General features: G+C 37.9%; 1 protein-coding gene across 1 annotated transcript; it reads left to right on the top strand.

Moving 5' to 3' along the window:
• The first annotated feature begins 7915 nt into the window (after window positions 1-7915).
• Window positions 7916-12905, top strand: LOC140875233 (bet1-like SNARE 1-2). Its single transcript, XM_073278866.1, has 6 exons — window positions 7916-8126; window positions 8865-9018; window positions 10555-10611; window positions 10708-10767; window positions 10847-10932; window positions 12514-12905. Exons 1-6 carry the CDS (start codon window positions 8113-8115, stop codon window positions 12539-12541), a joined length of 399 nt encoding a protein of 132 aa, XP_073134967.1. The 5' UTR covers window positions 7916-8112; the 3' UTR covers window positions 12542-12905.
• The last annotated feature ends 882 nt before the right edge of the window (window positions 12906-13787 follow it).

The raw sequence follows: 13787 nt of genomic DNA, 5'->3' as shown, positions 1-13787 counted from the left end.
TCTAGGGTTTTCGAAATTTGCTCTCAAAATTTATGACCTGTTGTATTTAATTTCTGTACTGAAATAACTTATTTATAATGCAGGCCACTAACACCTTAGGGCCCATTAGTCATAAGCTGGGGCCCGACAAGCAAAGCCCGCTCGTTCAGAAATTAATATAAAATTCATCGTGACTCCGATTGATGAAACGATTTCACCAATGTGCACAGAAACCATTTCTGCACGTTTTAAAGTCAAAATAAATTTTCCTGAATCCGAATTCAGTGGTTTCCAAAAATGTCCATCCCTATGTCATTTTAGGAAACCCTACTCCCTTACTCTTAATTAAGAAGTCCAACTCCTTAGTTCATTAAATTTAACTCTTTAAATTTAACTATCTCAACGGGGATTAAAACTCCATTACACTGTGTGACCCTCAATGGTTCAGGGATACAGCTAGCCGTGGGCTCACAACTCCTTGTGACTCGGAACAACACTTTCCGACTTGCCCAACGAATCATGGTAAAGCGCCTAGCAACATCGCCCCATGATTCCCTAGGTATCACTGATAGTGCCTACAAGAACCAGTAGATTTTGGTTAGCGTACAGTACGGTCCCTTCATCCATATATCCCGATCGAATCAACAACCATTGGTATATCGAGAGTCGCTCAAGATTCGATAACTATGCAATGCATCTTGAAGATCAAATTAGTGACATCGCATGTGCTACTAAGAAACCATTTCTTAAATCACATCAAGTACTCTGGCCAGAGATTTGTCACACTAATATCTCCTCAGATCGCATAGGATATCCATACTCGCAAGTATGTGGTGAATCCTTGACAACAATGCATTGACTCCTATATGTGTCGTAACTGTACCCAATCTCGACACCTGATGACCCCCTCAGAGTCGGTAAACGAGTCAAAGCACAGTACTAGCATATAGAGTCTCCATGATGTTTCAAGTCGTAAGGACTAATGGTGTACAACCAAAACCGCGGACTTTATCCACTCGATAAGTGATAACCACTTGGAAAGTCCGGATAGGGTAGTTCGACTATTCATCCTATGAATATCCATTTGCATGCTTCGAACATCTCCATGTTCCCTACCAATGAAACGTGGTACTCCGCATCGCAAATGCTAGTCTCAAACTCGAGCGACCCTTATCCTTATTATCGGACGGCTCAATCGACTAGGAACGGTTTTAGAATATACAGTGACTATAAGATGTATTTCATGATAGACATCTCCATGTTCTACCACATCTTACATACACTATAGTATATTCAAGGTCTTTATCAAAACAACAATAGTATATCACAATATAACAATATGAAGTAATATAAAGTCATTGCCATAAAAGTGTAAATAATATTAAACAAAAGATTGTTTATACAAAGAGTCAACAAAGCCCATAGCCACACAGTTGGCTCACTGGGCACCCACTCTTACACATTGTCAGCGATCGAGACCCTAGGTTCACTTCTAGGTTCTGGGGGAGTGTTCAGCGTGCGATGGGCACTACTCTCAGCTTGAGTACTGCATATCATCCGGAATCAGATGGTCAGTCAAAACGCACTATCCGTACTTTGGAGGATATGCTTCGAGCTTGCACTATGGACTTTGGTACAGCCTGGCAGGATCATTTGCCATTGATTGAGTTTGCGTACAACAACAACTATCATACTAGCATTGGGATGACACCTTTTGAGGCGTTGTATGGGCGACGTTGTCGTACTCCACTCCTCTTGGAAGAAGTGGAGGAGAGGCAGGCTGAGGGACCGGAGTTTATCCAGCAGGCAGTAGATGTTGTTGATCAGATCAAGAAATGGATTAAGACTTCACAGGATCGTCAGGCCAGCTATGCTAACACTAAGCGTAGGCCTCTGCAGTTTGATGTTGGGGAGAAAGTATTTCTGAGAGTGTCACCTTTCCGCAGGATTCTCAGATTTGGCCTTAAGGGCAAGTTGTCTCCCAGGTTTATCGGTCCGTTTGAGATTTTGGAGAGCATTGGCGATTTGGCTTACCGGCTAGCCTTGCCACCGTATCTATCCAGTATTCACAACGTGTTCCACGTATCTCTGTTGCGACGGTATGTGGCAGATTCGTCTCATATTCTACAGCGGTCTGAGGTTCAGGTGGATAAGGATTTGACCTATGTTGAGAAACCTATTCGTATCCTAGATCATAAGGATAAGGTCTTGCGGAATAAAGTCATTCCTCTAGTTTTAGTTCACTGGCAGTTCCGAGGCACTGAAGAAGCCACTTGGGAGCTCGAAAGCAGGATGCGCACAGAACATCCTGAGTTATTTTGATTTCATTTTCGAATTGTATTCAGTTGTAAACTCTGTAAATTTTGCAATCTGAATAAGAGAATGTTTCTGCACCATGTTTTACATTCGGTACTTAAGATCTGATTTCGAGGACGAAATATCTTAAGTGGGGGAGAATGTAGTAACCCGTACCCAGTTTTAGTAAGTAATTGCTAATTAAACAGATAAACTGGATTAAGAAGACTTCTAATGGATTAACGGAGCCCGAGATTAGACCCAGAATGATCAGAAATGGTTTGGAGGGTCAGGCAGAACGGAAGCAACGTTCTAGAAATGGATGCAATGTTCGTGCCATCAGTAATGCATCACTGCTTACGTACTTGATGTGACATTGGCACCATCGGAAGCAACGATGGTGAACGGACGCAACGTTTGTCAGGTAGAACGGATGCAACGATGGAGGAACGGACGCAACGTTCGTTGTCTATAAAAAGGGGTGCCGAGGCTCACATTTGAGCAGACCTTTCATCTCTTCTCTCTCGATTCCTTAGCTTTCTAACTCGTATCAAGGGAATTCTAGGCGTCCCATTGGGAATCCGGAAGTGGCATAGCGATCCAGGCGTCGGAGCAGAGCTGTGGCCTAGTTTTGAGGCAATCAATAGCAAAGGGCTAACGACGGACGAAGGTATAACTTTTGATTCCTAAAAATATTTAGGAGTATGCAATAGCCTAGTTAAGGCTTTTAGAGCATTTTAATGATATTAGTATCATTTGGCAGTGTAGTGCGGATTTTAGGCGTAGACCTAGAGCTGGTAGAGCGCGCCTAGTATTTGAGGTACGAAAGTACTGTTCGAGATATCCTGACTGAGTATGCATGTATTATGTGACTGCATGATTTATATGCCATGATTTTATGTTGCATACATTTGCATCTTAAGCTATCTCTATTGAGATGTCTGTTAGTAGGGTTTACCCTATCCTGTTAGTGGATGGACTTCCATCAATTTGGGTCTGGCGTATCCACTGGTATTTTGGTATGTGAGCCACCTCTTGAAGCGACGGCACAACATGCTACATACCAGGGCCTGGTCTGTCTTTGTTATCTGATCCTTGACCTCGAGTTTTAGGGAGTTCACTTGCATGCATGTATACTCATACTCTCGTGCTGAGCGTTTTATGCTCACGTCTCATACTTTGTGTTTCTGGATACCCTATTTCCTTGGGGCAGGTTTGCGATTGGACGAGGCAGGTGGATCCAAGAGGGGCTAGGCAGTGTTTGGCCAGCTGGAGCTTCGTCTAGGTTTTTATTCTGTTGTATTGGGTTTGTACACTGTTCGATCTGGTTGTATAATATTTGGGTATTTACAGATTCCATTCCTTGGGATTGTATAATGTTTTTAGTTTCCGCAATTTAATTCTGATTACTGTTTTGATTAAGTTAATTGTATGCCTAAGTTCTGTTTAGTAGGTGATCTCGGTAAGGGTCACTACATAATGAGTAATTAATCATGTGATCATGTTTAGATTTAGTAAAACATGATTAAGGGATTTCCTAACAAGTCTAAGGAGTTCAAAAATGGATCCAGGACACTCAAAATGGCCGGGAAGGTTCCGATGGTTCGGAGGGATCGGAGGATCCGAACGGGATCGAAGGTTCCAAACCTCGGATCGGAGGCTCCGAACATGCATGGCCAGCTGTACGAGAGAAATACGTCATTGATGACGTCACTAATGGGACTTGGGAGGATCCGAAGTCGGGAACGGAGGATCCGAAGTCCGGATTGGAGGCTCCGAACTGGATCGGAGGCTCCGAACTCCGTCTATAAATAGGGGGCCGAGATTTCATTTTTGAGCGCACCAAATTCCTCTCTCCTTTCGATTCCTTAGCCTTCTAGCTTAGATCTAGGAAATTATAGGCGCCATTTTGGAATTTCGGAAGTGGCATAGCGATCCAGATGTCGTAGCGAAGCTGTGACCTAGTTTTGAGGCAATTGTCATCAGCGGGCTGACGATGGACGCAGGTATAGCTATGGTCTCCTTAAATTATTTATTAGTATGCAATAGCTTAGTTAAGGATTTTAGAGCTTATTGAATGATGCATGGATATTTGCATTGTAGAGTTGATGATAGGCTTGGAACCTAGAGTGGGACTGCTAGAACTGCTTGTAGTAAGGTACGTAAGTACTGACTGAGATAACCAGCGGGTATGCATGCTTATGTGTTTTATTTATGTGCCATGTTTTACATGTTATTGCATGGGTTATTATGCGGCATGTGCATATCATATTGTGCATGTACAACTTTTGATATGAGCCATGGAGGGCCGCTCAGCCCTGTTTGGACGGTTGATGTCTAGCGCTGATAAGTGCATTTTGTATGCATTAGTTCGTGATATTTTTATGTTTATTTTGTGTGCATTCATATTATTTTGTGTGTTATTTTGTGTTTATTGCATTTGTGTGAATTTCATTCTCCGGGTTCTATTTGTAGGAAAAATGAAATTTAAAAGAGTTTTGAAGAGAGGAGAAGAGAAGAGAGGAAAAGAGAAAAGAGAAGAAAAGAAAAAGAAAAAAAAAGAAGATTGAAGCGCTTGTGCAAACGAAATTGTTTGCACAACATGTTGTGCAAACGGGAGGGACTTATGCGCGTTAGCGCTAGAGTTTGTGCAAACGAAATTGTTTGCATTAGATGTAGTGCAAACAAGGAGGAATGAAGTGCAAACGCGCATGGAGGAGAAGAGATTAGCGCTAGGTGGAAGCGCTAACGCGCAAGAGAAGATGGGAACCGTGCAAGGAAGTCAGTTCGTGAGTTTTTCTTGGGCAGAGACATGCTCGCTCTAGCGAGAGCTTGTGCTCGCTCGAGCGAGCGAGAAATACGTGAATTAAAATCCTCGGAACAGAGAGTCTCTCGCTCGAGCGAGAGGTTGTGCTCGCTCGAGCGAGATGTCGGGAGCAGAAAAAAATCAGAAATTTCGGAATTTAAAAAGTCTTATTTTTCGGGCTTTATTCTATGGGATTTTTAAGACATATAAATAGAGGAGATTAGACGTGAGAAAGGGTTCCGGATCGCAGCACAGAGAACACAACGCAGAGGCGGCTACTGCTACTTCTTGGGAGATTTTCTTCTTTTTTTTTTATTTTTACTTTTTCATGATTAAAAACCTTATTTGATCATGAATTTATTTATTGAGTTGTTTTCTTTTTTGATCAAGGACACGTGTTTGGGCCAGATAGTTTATGTAGAAAACTTGATTTGTTTATTTGAGATTTTCAGACTTGATTTGATTTTATTGGTTATCGAATTTATATTTGTCTTGCAAATTTCTTGGCCAGTTATTTGTTTGTTTGTTAATCGATTCCAAGTCGACAGAGGAGGTTTCGATTTTGATCACTTTGATATTCAACATAGTGTAAAACTGACTAGAAATAGAATTCGGTTTCATTATGCGGTTTGGGTGTAAACTAAATTTTCACAGTTATTCATGCATTCAAATTTGGTTAGAATTATGAAAGATTAGTTCATCAATATTTGAATAGGTTTGATTGTTCTAGAAATAGTCCTTCGAACAAATTAGGAAAATTCCCGTGAATTAAGATTAGGTCTGATGTCTTAGATCGACTGCTTGTTACATGAATTATCTGGTACCTACGTGAGTCTTTGATCGAACTTTTCCCATATTTGAATTAGCAGTGTACGCAGGGTTTGATTCCCGGGTTGTACCACTCATGTCCTAGGCGCCATACTGAGCAGATTATATACAGTTATCCCAGATACGGATATCCAGTCATATTCATTTGCGTGCATCATGTTTGTGTGTTTTACCTGTGCTTTCGTATTGAGCTTAGATCTTACGTCTAATATTTTCTGTGTACCTGGACACCCCATTCGACGGGGCAGGTGTAGGTGCAGGGTTGAGCACCAGGAGCTTGGAGTAGAATGTGGCCAGTGAAGACATCAGGATTAACTGTAGGTTTTAATTACCCTTAGGATTATTTAATTCGATTGGGTTGTATATTGGTTTTATTTATCCGGTTGTATTCTGCCGGTCTGCTTTTATTTAAGTCTTCCGCAACAATTTTATTTAATGCATGCTTAATTATGCTCTAATTCTGACTAGGTAGTGGATTCGGATTGGGTCGCTACAGTTACACCCATGTAATTAATCCTAATTTTTATACTAGGTAAATGTCAAATGTGTAAAGTATTGAGAGACGAATTCAAATCAAATAAGCTATCTTTGCTAAAACATGCTTATGTTACTCTTTTGCATATATGTAAGAGAAAGAAAACTAACACAGTATGAAAAATTCAAAGAATCACCAAAACGCAACAAAAATCATAACACAAATCACAACAACCTTTAAAATAAGTTATTTTAATCTTCACCAAATGACAGCAATAGATGATATGATTAACTAGTTTGGGTATAAAGAAGTGGCACACAAATGATGAGCAAAGCCAGGGATCTATGGTTATGCTATTTTGATTTATTGATCGATATCGAACCAATAACTTCCTCTTAATCATTGCTTTTCAAACCATCGTCACCATTTTTTACGCAATTTCTAGATCAACAGAATTTCATTCCACATGAATGAGCAGAGATATTTAAATAACAAACCTAGGACCCATAAGAAGGAATACAAACCGAATTATTAAACATAAACATCGAGAAGCCAAACAAAATACATTACATAAATTAATACCAAATGAGATTATTAATTTGAGTGAAATTTATTTAATAATTATCAATTTAACTCAGTGTCAGGAATTAGACGAGAAGTACATGAGAAAACATTGAATATATATGGAATAGAAAATAGTGTCTTTAATGTGGAAGACAAAACAAGAAACAAAATACAACGAAATACGAAATACCACAAAACCAGAATCAATAAAAGGCCCAACAGTGAATGTTACATCTCTGTGTAATTAGACACAACCACTTGCAATTTCACACTCTGCATGCTAAATCACGCGTGAGCATTTAAATGCAAAGTTCCAATATACATTCTGAATCATCAATGGAAATTACAATGTAATTAGTGTCACGTGAATCAAAAGTGTACCAACCTGTAACAGGGATTTCAACGACGAACTTTGTGTAGCAGAAGACAGAAAGTAAGGCAGAGAGGCCGGAGATGACATAAGACAGCACGACGGCGGCGCCGGCGTGTAGGCTCGCCTCTTGGCCGGTGAGGACGAATATTCCGGAGCCAAATTAGGGATAAATTAGAGAAAACTGGTGTACAATTGGGAGAAAAATCAAAATTAGGGTAAGTAAGATTTGTAATACATGAAGGGTAATCTAACGGGTTGCACAAGAGGGTTAGTTCCGATCCAAATTAAAATCCGTCGCAAGAAATATGACCCGTGCAACGGTCTCATACAAGTGTTTGCCATTTAGAAATCGGACTACTACATTATGTCTATTAGAATTTAGAATTTTCATAGGTGACACCCATGTAATTAATCCTAATTTTTATACTAGGTAAATGTCAAATGGGTAAAGTATTGAGAGACGAATTCAAATGACACATGTTGACGTTTTTTTTTTTTTTTTTGAACAAAAGACACATGTTGACGTTAATACGTATAAGATTGGAAATGCGATCAACTTTTTTAAGTATTTGAAAAAAATAACAAATATATTTTCCAATTTCCATGTTCTACACTTGACAATAATTCTCCTGCTCCTCCCGTAATCTGTTTACATAATCCAATTCTGCGTTATTTTGAAATCAAGATTTTGAAGATCCGCGAATTTCGTGAACTTCTTGCCATTTCTTGCTGCTACGACGCTGCATATACACTCAGTCATCGTCTCGGAGGCGCTGAAATCCATCGCAATCAATGAGCTACCGGAGGTTCGTGTCTCGTCCATGTTTGTATGAATTTCGAGATTCGCGTCCTAAATTTTGTGGTTTAATGGTTTTCGCTTCTAGCCTGATTGCATTGTCGGTGAATTTTGTACCTTGCTGTATGTAATTGGTAGATGTGGGATTGAGGGGAAAGTAGATTGGTAGAGGAAAGGATCAGCTACATTGATCTCATATCGTGGAATATGATTTCTGGGTGGCTATGGTTGATTGTGGCGGTGGACTCAGAACAGAGAACAGGGGTTGAGGTGAGGGTGGGGTGGGAGATGTTTTATACATTTCGGGGGTGAAACTTAAGCTTAATATTTGAGTTTCTTGGTTGTTTGATCGGGGCAAAACAGGAGAAATGAATTTTAGTTAATTTTTTTTATGTGAAATTCAAAGTTTGCTCCTATTATACTTTGTACTTGTGAAATAGTAATTGGATTTCTTATGTTCTTGTTAAGAAATTGTGAAAATATCAAATACTATAGTTGGGTGGCTACAACTGAGGAAAGCCTGGGATGGGGATTTTGTTTAGTCCAATCATTTGAAGCAACAGCGCATCCGTATCGTTAACTTTATTAGATCTGAAACTGAAATGCATGTATTCAGTTATTGTATAGTGAGTTGATTTTGGTTGTGGTTTTGGTTTAGGTACATTTTCTTGTGTTACTTCTGTTTCCAATCTGATCCATGCGATGCTTTTTAAAATTCTTAATTTATAGTGAAGCATGTTTGTGACAGGGACCATCGAGCTTCAAGAGGTGCCCTTCTTGATAACTTGGATAGCCTTGAAGAAGGTGGTCTTAGGGCCTCTTCCTCTTATTCAAATGACAACGATGATCATAATGAAAAAGCCATGGACAGTTTGCATGATAGAGTCAGGTTTCTGAAAAAGGTTAGCTTTTCTTGAAGTATCTCCTTTTTCTTATGATTTGTGTAAAGCTTCTGTCAATTTCAGTTTCTTTAGACAATGCAATTCATCTATGTTTACCTTTTCTTTTTCCTCATCATCAACATTATCATCCCACCTCATTTATTCACCTTATCTTCGTCATGGTATTTACTACTTTGACGCAAAATGTAATTGATTGTCACGTTAAGTCTTAAAGAAGGTTGATGATAAAGCAAGATTTATTTGTGGCTTGAGGTTTCTACCTCTAATGAAATTGAAGTTTAATGAAATACTATCTAAAAAGACAAAGGGGCAAGAAGGGTTGGTGATCTGTGTTAAACTTGTGTATGACAAGGGAAAAGGTGACATTTCATGTCTATATTTTATGCTTAGAGTAGCTATAGTTGCCGCACAGGTAATAAGCATTTGAGTAGATATTGCAAGTTGCAATGATTTTCCTAAACTTTTTTAGGGAGGCAATTTTGAGGGATTTTCTTAATTGGCCTCCTATAAAGTACTATAATTAATTTTGGCCTTAAACTAAGTTGGTTTATAAAATTAACCTTTTTTAATTATGTTAAATTCCAAATAATTCCTTCAACCCTTTTCCTTCTTTCACTATCAATTTCTCATTAAGTTCGCTCACAATCCTATATATTTGAAAAGAGACAAAAGGCAGATTGTGATTTCATGAATTTGTTATGCGCAAAAATTCTTGACGCCGTCAGCCAAAAAAAGAAAATCTTAACGCCTTTATTCGGTGCATAAGAAAGGCTTCTCAGCCATTTTTATTTCTACAGGAGAAGAAAAGAAATGGAAAACTTCAAACACTCACATTTATTTATAGAACAAAACATATTTTTTAACATAAGAATGCCTAAATATGCTTATCAATGGCTAATAGTGATTAAAATATTAATTTTTTGTTTTTTGTGTATTATTGGTACTGTAACTTTCTGGGCAAGGTCAATGAGCTCTAATTGTACGCGGTTCAGATGCATTATATGCAGGTCTATAATGTAAATATTTAATAAATAAGGCTATTTTGAAATGTAGTGCGTTTGGTTACGGAAGTCAACCAAAAAAAAACACTTATTTTTTTTAAAAAGTGCTTTTTTAAAAAACTTAGGCATTTTGTTACAATAGCAGTGTTTAAAAAAACACTTATTTAAGTCCAAATAAGTGTTTTTTTTAAAAGCCAGAAATTTTGTATTTTTGGCTTCTGCTTCTGTTTCTATTTAAAAAATTATTTTTTTAACATTTATCCAAACGCTAAAACCGCTTCTAATTTTTTTAATAAAAGCACTTTAAAAAGCTAGACTTATTTAGTTGATTTTTTAAGCCAATGACTTTTGTATCCAAACTGGCCCAACTTATAGGTTCAAGATGGGATAAAACAATTAATTCCCAATTTTATTTTATTTTTTTCTGTCTCTGGTATTGTACATTCCTTGAAAATAATGGTACTTGGAATTCAAGTTTATAGTATATTTACTGGCACTCGTGCATGGAAGCATGCTAAAACATTGAGTTTGACAGTTGACAGGAGACGTACATGAGGAGGTCGAGAGTCATAAACGTATGCTTGATCGAATGGTATGATAGTTAAAATTTAATCAAAAGAAGAATGCATGAAGTTCTGGCTGAAACACTTTTATTCTTTATCTGTTGATTTGTTTTTGCCCAAATCAGGGAAATGAGATGGATGCATCTAGAGGAATTATGTCAGGAACAATGGATCGTTTCAAGATGGTATAATGATGGTTTTAACTTCTGACATCATTCTCTATTGGCTTAAAATTTTCCCAAGGCTGATCCGATGATATTTTAGGTGTTCGATAAGAAATCAAATAGGAGAGCCTGCAAACTTGCCATGTATTTTGTTATATTGTTCTTTGCGCTGTACTATATTATAAGGTGAGCATCTGTTTCTTGTATCTACTGTTCCTTTCATTGCCCACACCGAACTTTTTCATCAAATAGCTTCTGCATGTAATTATTTCTCATGCGCAAACAATTTGTGCCTACAAGTCTTCACTTTTTAGTGAAGTACTGGATTGAGTGACACTTTAGTTTTATGATCACATTAAAATTAAGGGGGGAGGGGGGAATTCAAAAGCACAAAATTTTGAAGAAGCTATTTATCGAAGCAAAGGGTAAAATTCAAACCGCGAAGATGCTTGTAGAAAACTGCATAGATAGGAGTGGAGGGAAAAGGTTCAAGTGATGATCTGGTGAATCAGTTCTTTACGATGTTATGGTCTGCCTCCTGTTTCATGCTATATTGATGAACCCTTCATTGTTATTGACCAAACAAGTATGTAGGTATATCCAGGAGAAGAATACGAGTAGCCTAACCGACACAATCACCCATTAGAGTATCATGAAGATAGAGAAATCAGAGTATGTGAAGACCTTGAAACTCTGAGAACCTACTGAGCTCATGTTGTCTTAAACTTAGAGAGAGTTTGCAGAAGATTATGCTTATATACTAGGGATTAAATTTATAGATTATGAAAAAGTGAGAAAATCAAAAGTGAGGAGTGTTTGAGAATAAAAGTGAGAATCTAAAATTTAAGGTACAGTACTTGATAAATAATAGATTCTCATACTAGATTTTTAATAAAATAACAAAAATACCCTTATTAGAGAACATATACCTCTCTTCATTTATTTGACTAAATGTGAAGGGGTAATTTTCGACTAGACAAATATTTGAGGTCAAAGTGTTGAGAAGAATTTTTATTTACTTACTAAAACACCATAGTCAACTTTGAAGAATCAGAGTCAACTTGAAACTAGCTTTGATATTTTAATTCAATTGAGCAGAATTAGAAGCAAATCTGGGGTCAAGAAACACAAATACTGATTTTTTTTAAGTGGACAGAGTCGTCTTTTTTTTTTTTAAGTGATTACAAACACCCCCCTTAATAACTCTGGAGGATATTCAATACATTGTGCGAAGGAAATGGAGATGAATGATTGACTTGAGGAAGCTCTTTCTTCAGCACAGAGAAACCATGAATCCCCCACTATTAATGAAAATTGAAAAAGAAGCAGCGTTGACACACTCCATGACCCAATAACCGATAATCGATTCTTGGACCTCTCTTCACAATGGCAGCCTGCACTAGATCAGTAATAGAGTCCAGAATACTTGCAATTGTAAGAGGACGAATCTTGGTCATGACTTTAGAGAAAAAAAAATTGCAGTAAGAGATAGCCAATCAGTTTCTGACTACTAGTTATGGAAACCTGCAGAGAGCAATAAGCCTATGTGAACATGGCAGACAAGAAATCTTGGGAATTTGTAGATAGATTGAAGCATTGACAAAACTAACTATTGTTGAATAGAATGCATGCTTGTTTTTATGTTTTTTTTTTACATTAATATATTTTTTGGTTTTTGAGGTGGTTAAATTTGGTGTGCTGTTGTGATGTTGGAGATACTTTTGCCAACTCGACTTCACATTGTGCTGGCTATTCTCTCATTTTCAGGGTGCTCTTTAATTTCATGTATGGTTGAAGATGGTTCACTAATCTTACCCGGAGATAGTTCATGCAATTTAGCATATCGCTCCATCTCCTTTGTTTTTCCGTCCTACGATCATACAGGATGCAGGGAGACTGAGTCTATACAGTTGCAGAGTCGAGAAAATTTATGCTTAGAGCATAACGGTAATCATTGTCATTTTTGGTTCATGGAAAGTTAAAGTTCGACCATTCATTCACATGGTGACAATATTCATGATGTAGGTAATTTTTTCACACTACATTGTTGATGTACATACAATTTGGTTGCTGCATTCATCTTAAGAATTCAAAATTTACTGCCAAAGTCCATGTACTATGTCTGATTAATGGATCTTCTATTCCGGGTTTGAATACAAGATTGCAGAAAGTAACTTTTAAAATATATTTAAGTAAAACCTCTCATTTCCCTCGATTTATTTGACATTTATATCCCTTACATCTAGAATAGTCAAATGAATCATCCCGCAACAATCCACCATTTCGTGGGGTGGGTGAGCCAAACCTCTATTTGGGCGGTTGGGAATTTCTAAACCCAATCCACTTATTTTGCGGTGGGACGGACTGAAAAATTATCAACTCAATCCGCATATTGAACGGAGCGAGGCTAGGTGAGCTGACGACAGACCTCTATACTTTTAACACACTCTCGAGAATAACATTTTTTTTTTACTCGTAACAGATTCTGTATTCTAAATCTTACCCACAACAGCAACACCCATAACATAATTGCAACAGCTGAAAAGACATTTTTCTCCGTGTAACAAGTTGGACCTGAGTAGTAGCGTGCATTGGTTGTATGAACATCTGCTCGACCCTTCGGCTACTCAACACAGAACCATTTCTTATAACTACTGAGCTTACTTCAATAATGTATGTATATATATATATATACACACACACACACACACACGAGTTTTGATCCTACGCACCCTAGGGTGCGTGGGGTTCCACATGCACCCGTGCCCAAAACAACTCCGGTTGTCTTGAAATTTTCACGGTGAGATCGTCTCGAAAATGCGAATCCATCGATATATCATATGATAAAAAGTTCAACTTCAGTGTTCGAAAATAGGAAGATACCGGAAATTGCATATTTCATCTAATTTCCGGCTATTTTCCCATTTTCGACTACCGAGATTGAAATTTGTGTCATATGATATATCGTTGGATTCGCATTTTTGAGACGATCCTACCGTGAAAATTTCAAGACAATCGAAATTGTTTTGAGCGCGGGTGCA

The sequence above is a fragment of the Henckelia pumila genome, chromosome 1 (assembly GCF_033568475.1).
Source record: "Henckelia pumila isolate YLH828 chromosome 1, ASM3356847v2, whole genome shotgun sequence".
NCBI lineage: Eukaryota > Viridiplantae > Streptophyta > Magnoliopsida > Lamiales > Gesneriaceae > Henckelia > Henckelia pumila.
This window is presented reverse-complemented; position numbering and strand designations above follow the sequence as displayed.

Coding starts and splice junctions, on each gene's coding strand:
- LOC140875233 (XM_073278866.1), top strand. Junction 9,019..10,554: donor GAGTCAGGTTTCTGAAAAAG/GTTAGCTTTTCT, acceptor TGAGTTTGACAG/TTGACAGGAGACGTACATGA. Junction 10,768..10,846: donor CAATGGATCGTTTCAAGATG/GTATAATGATGG, acceptor ATGATATTTTAG/GTGTTCGATAAGAAATCAAA.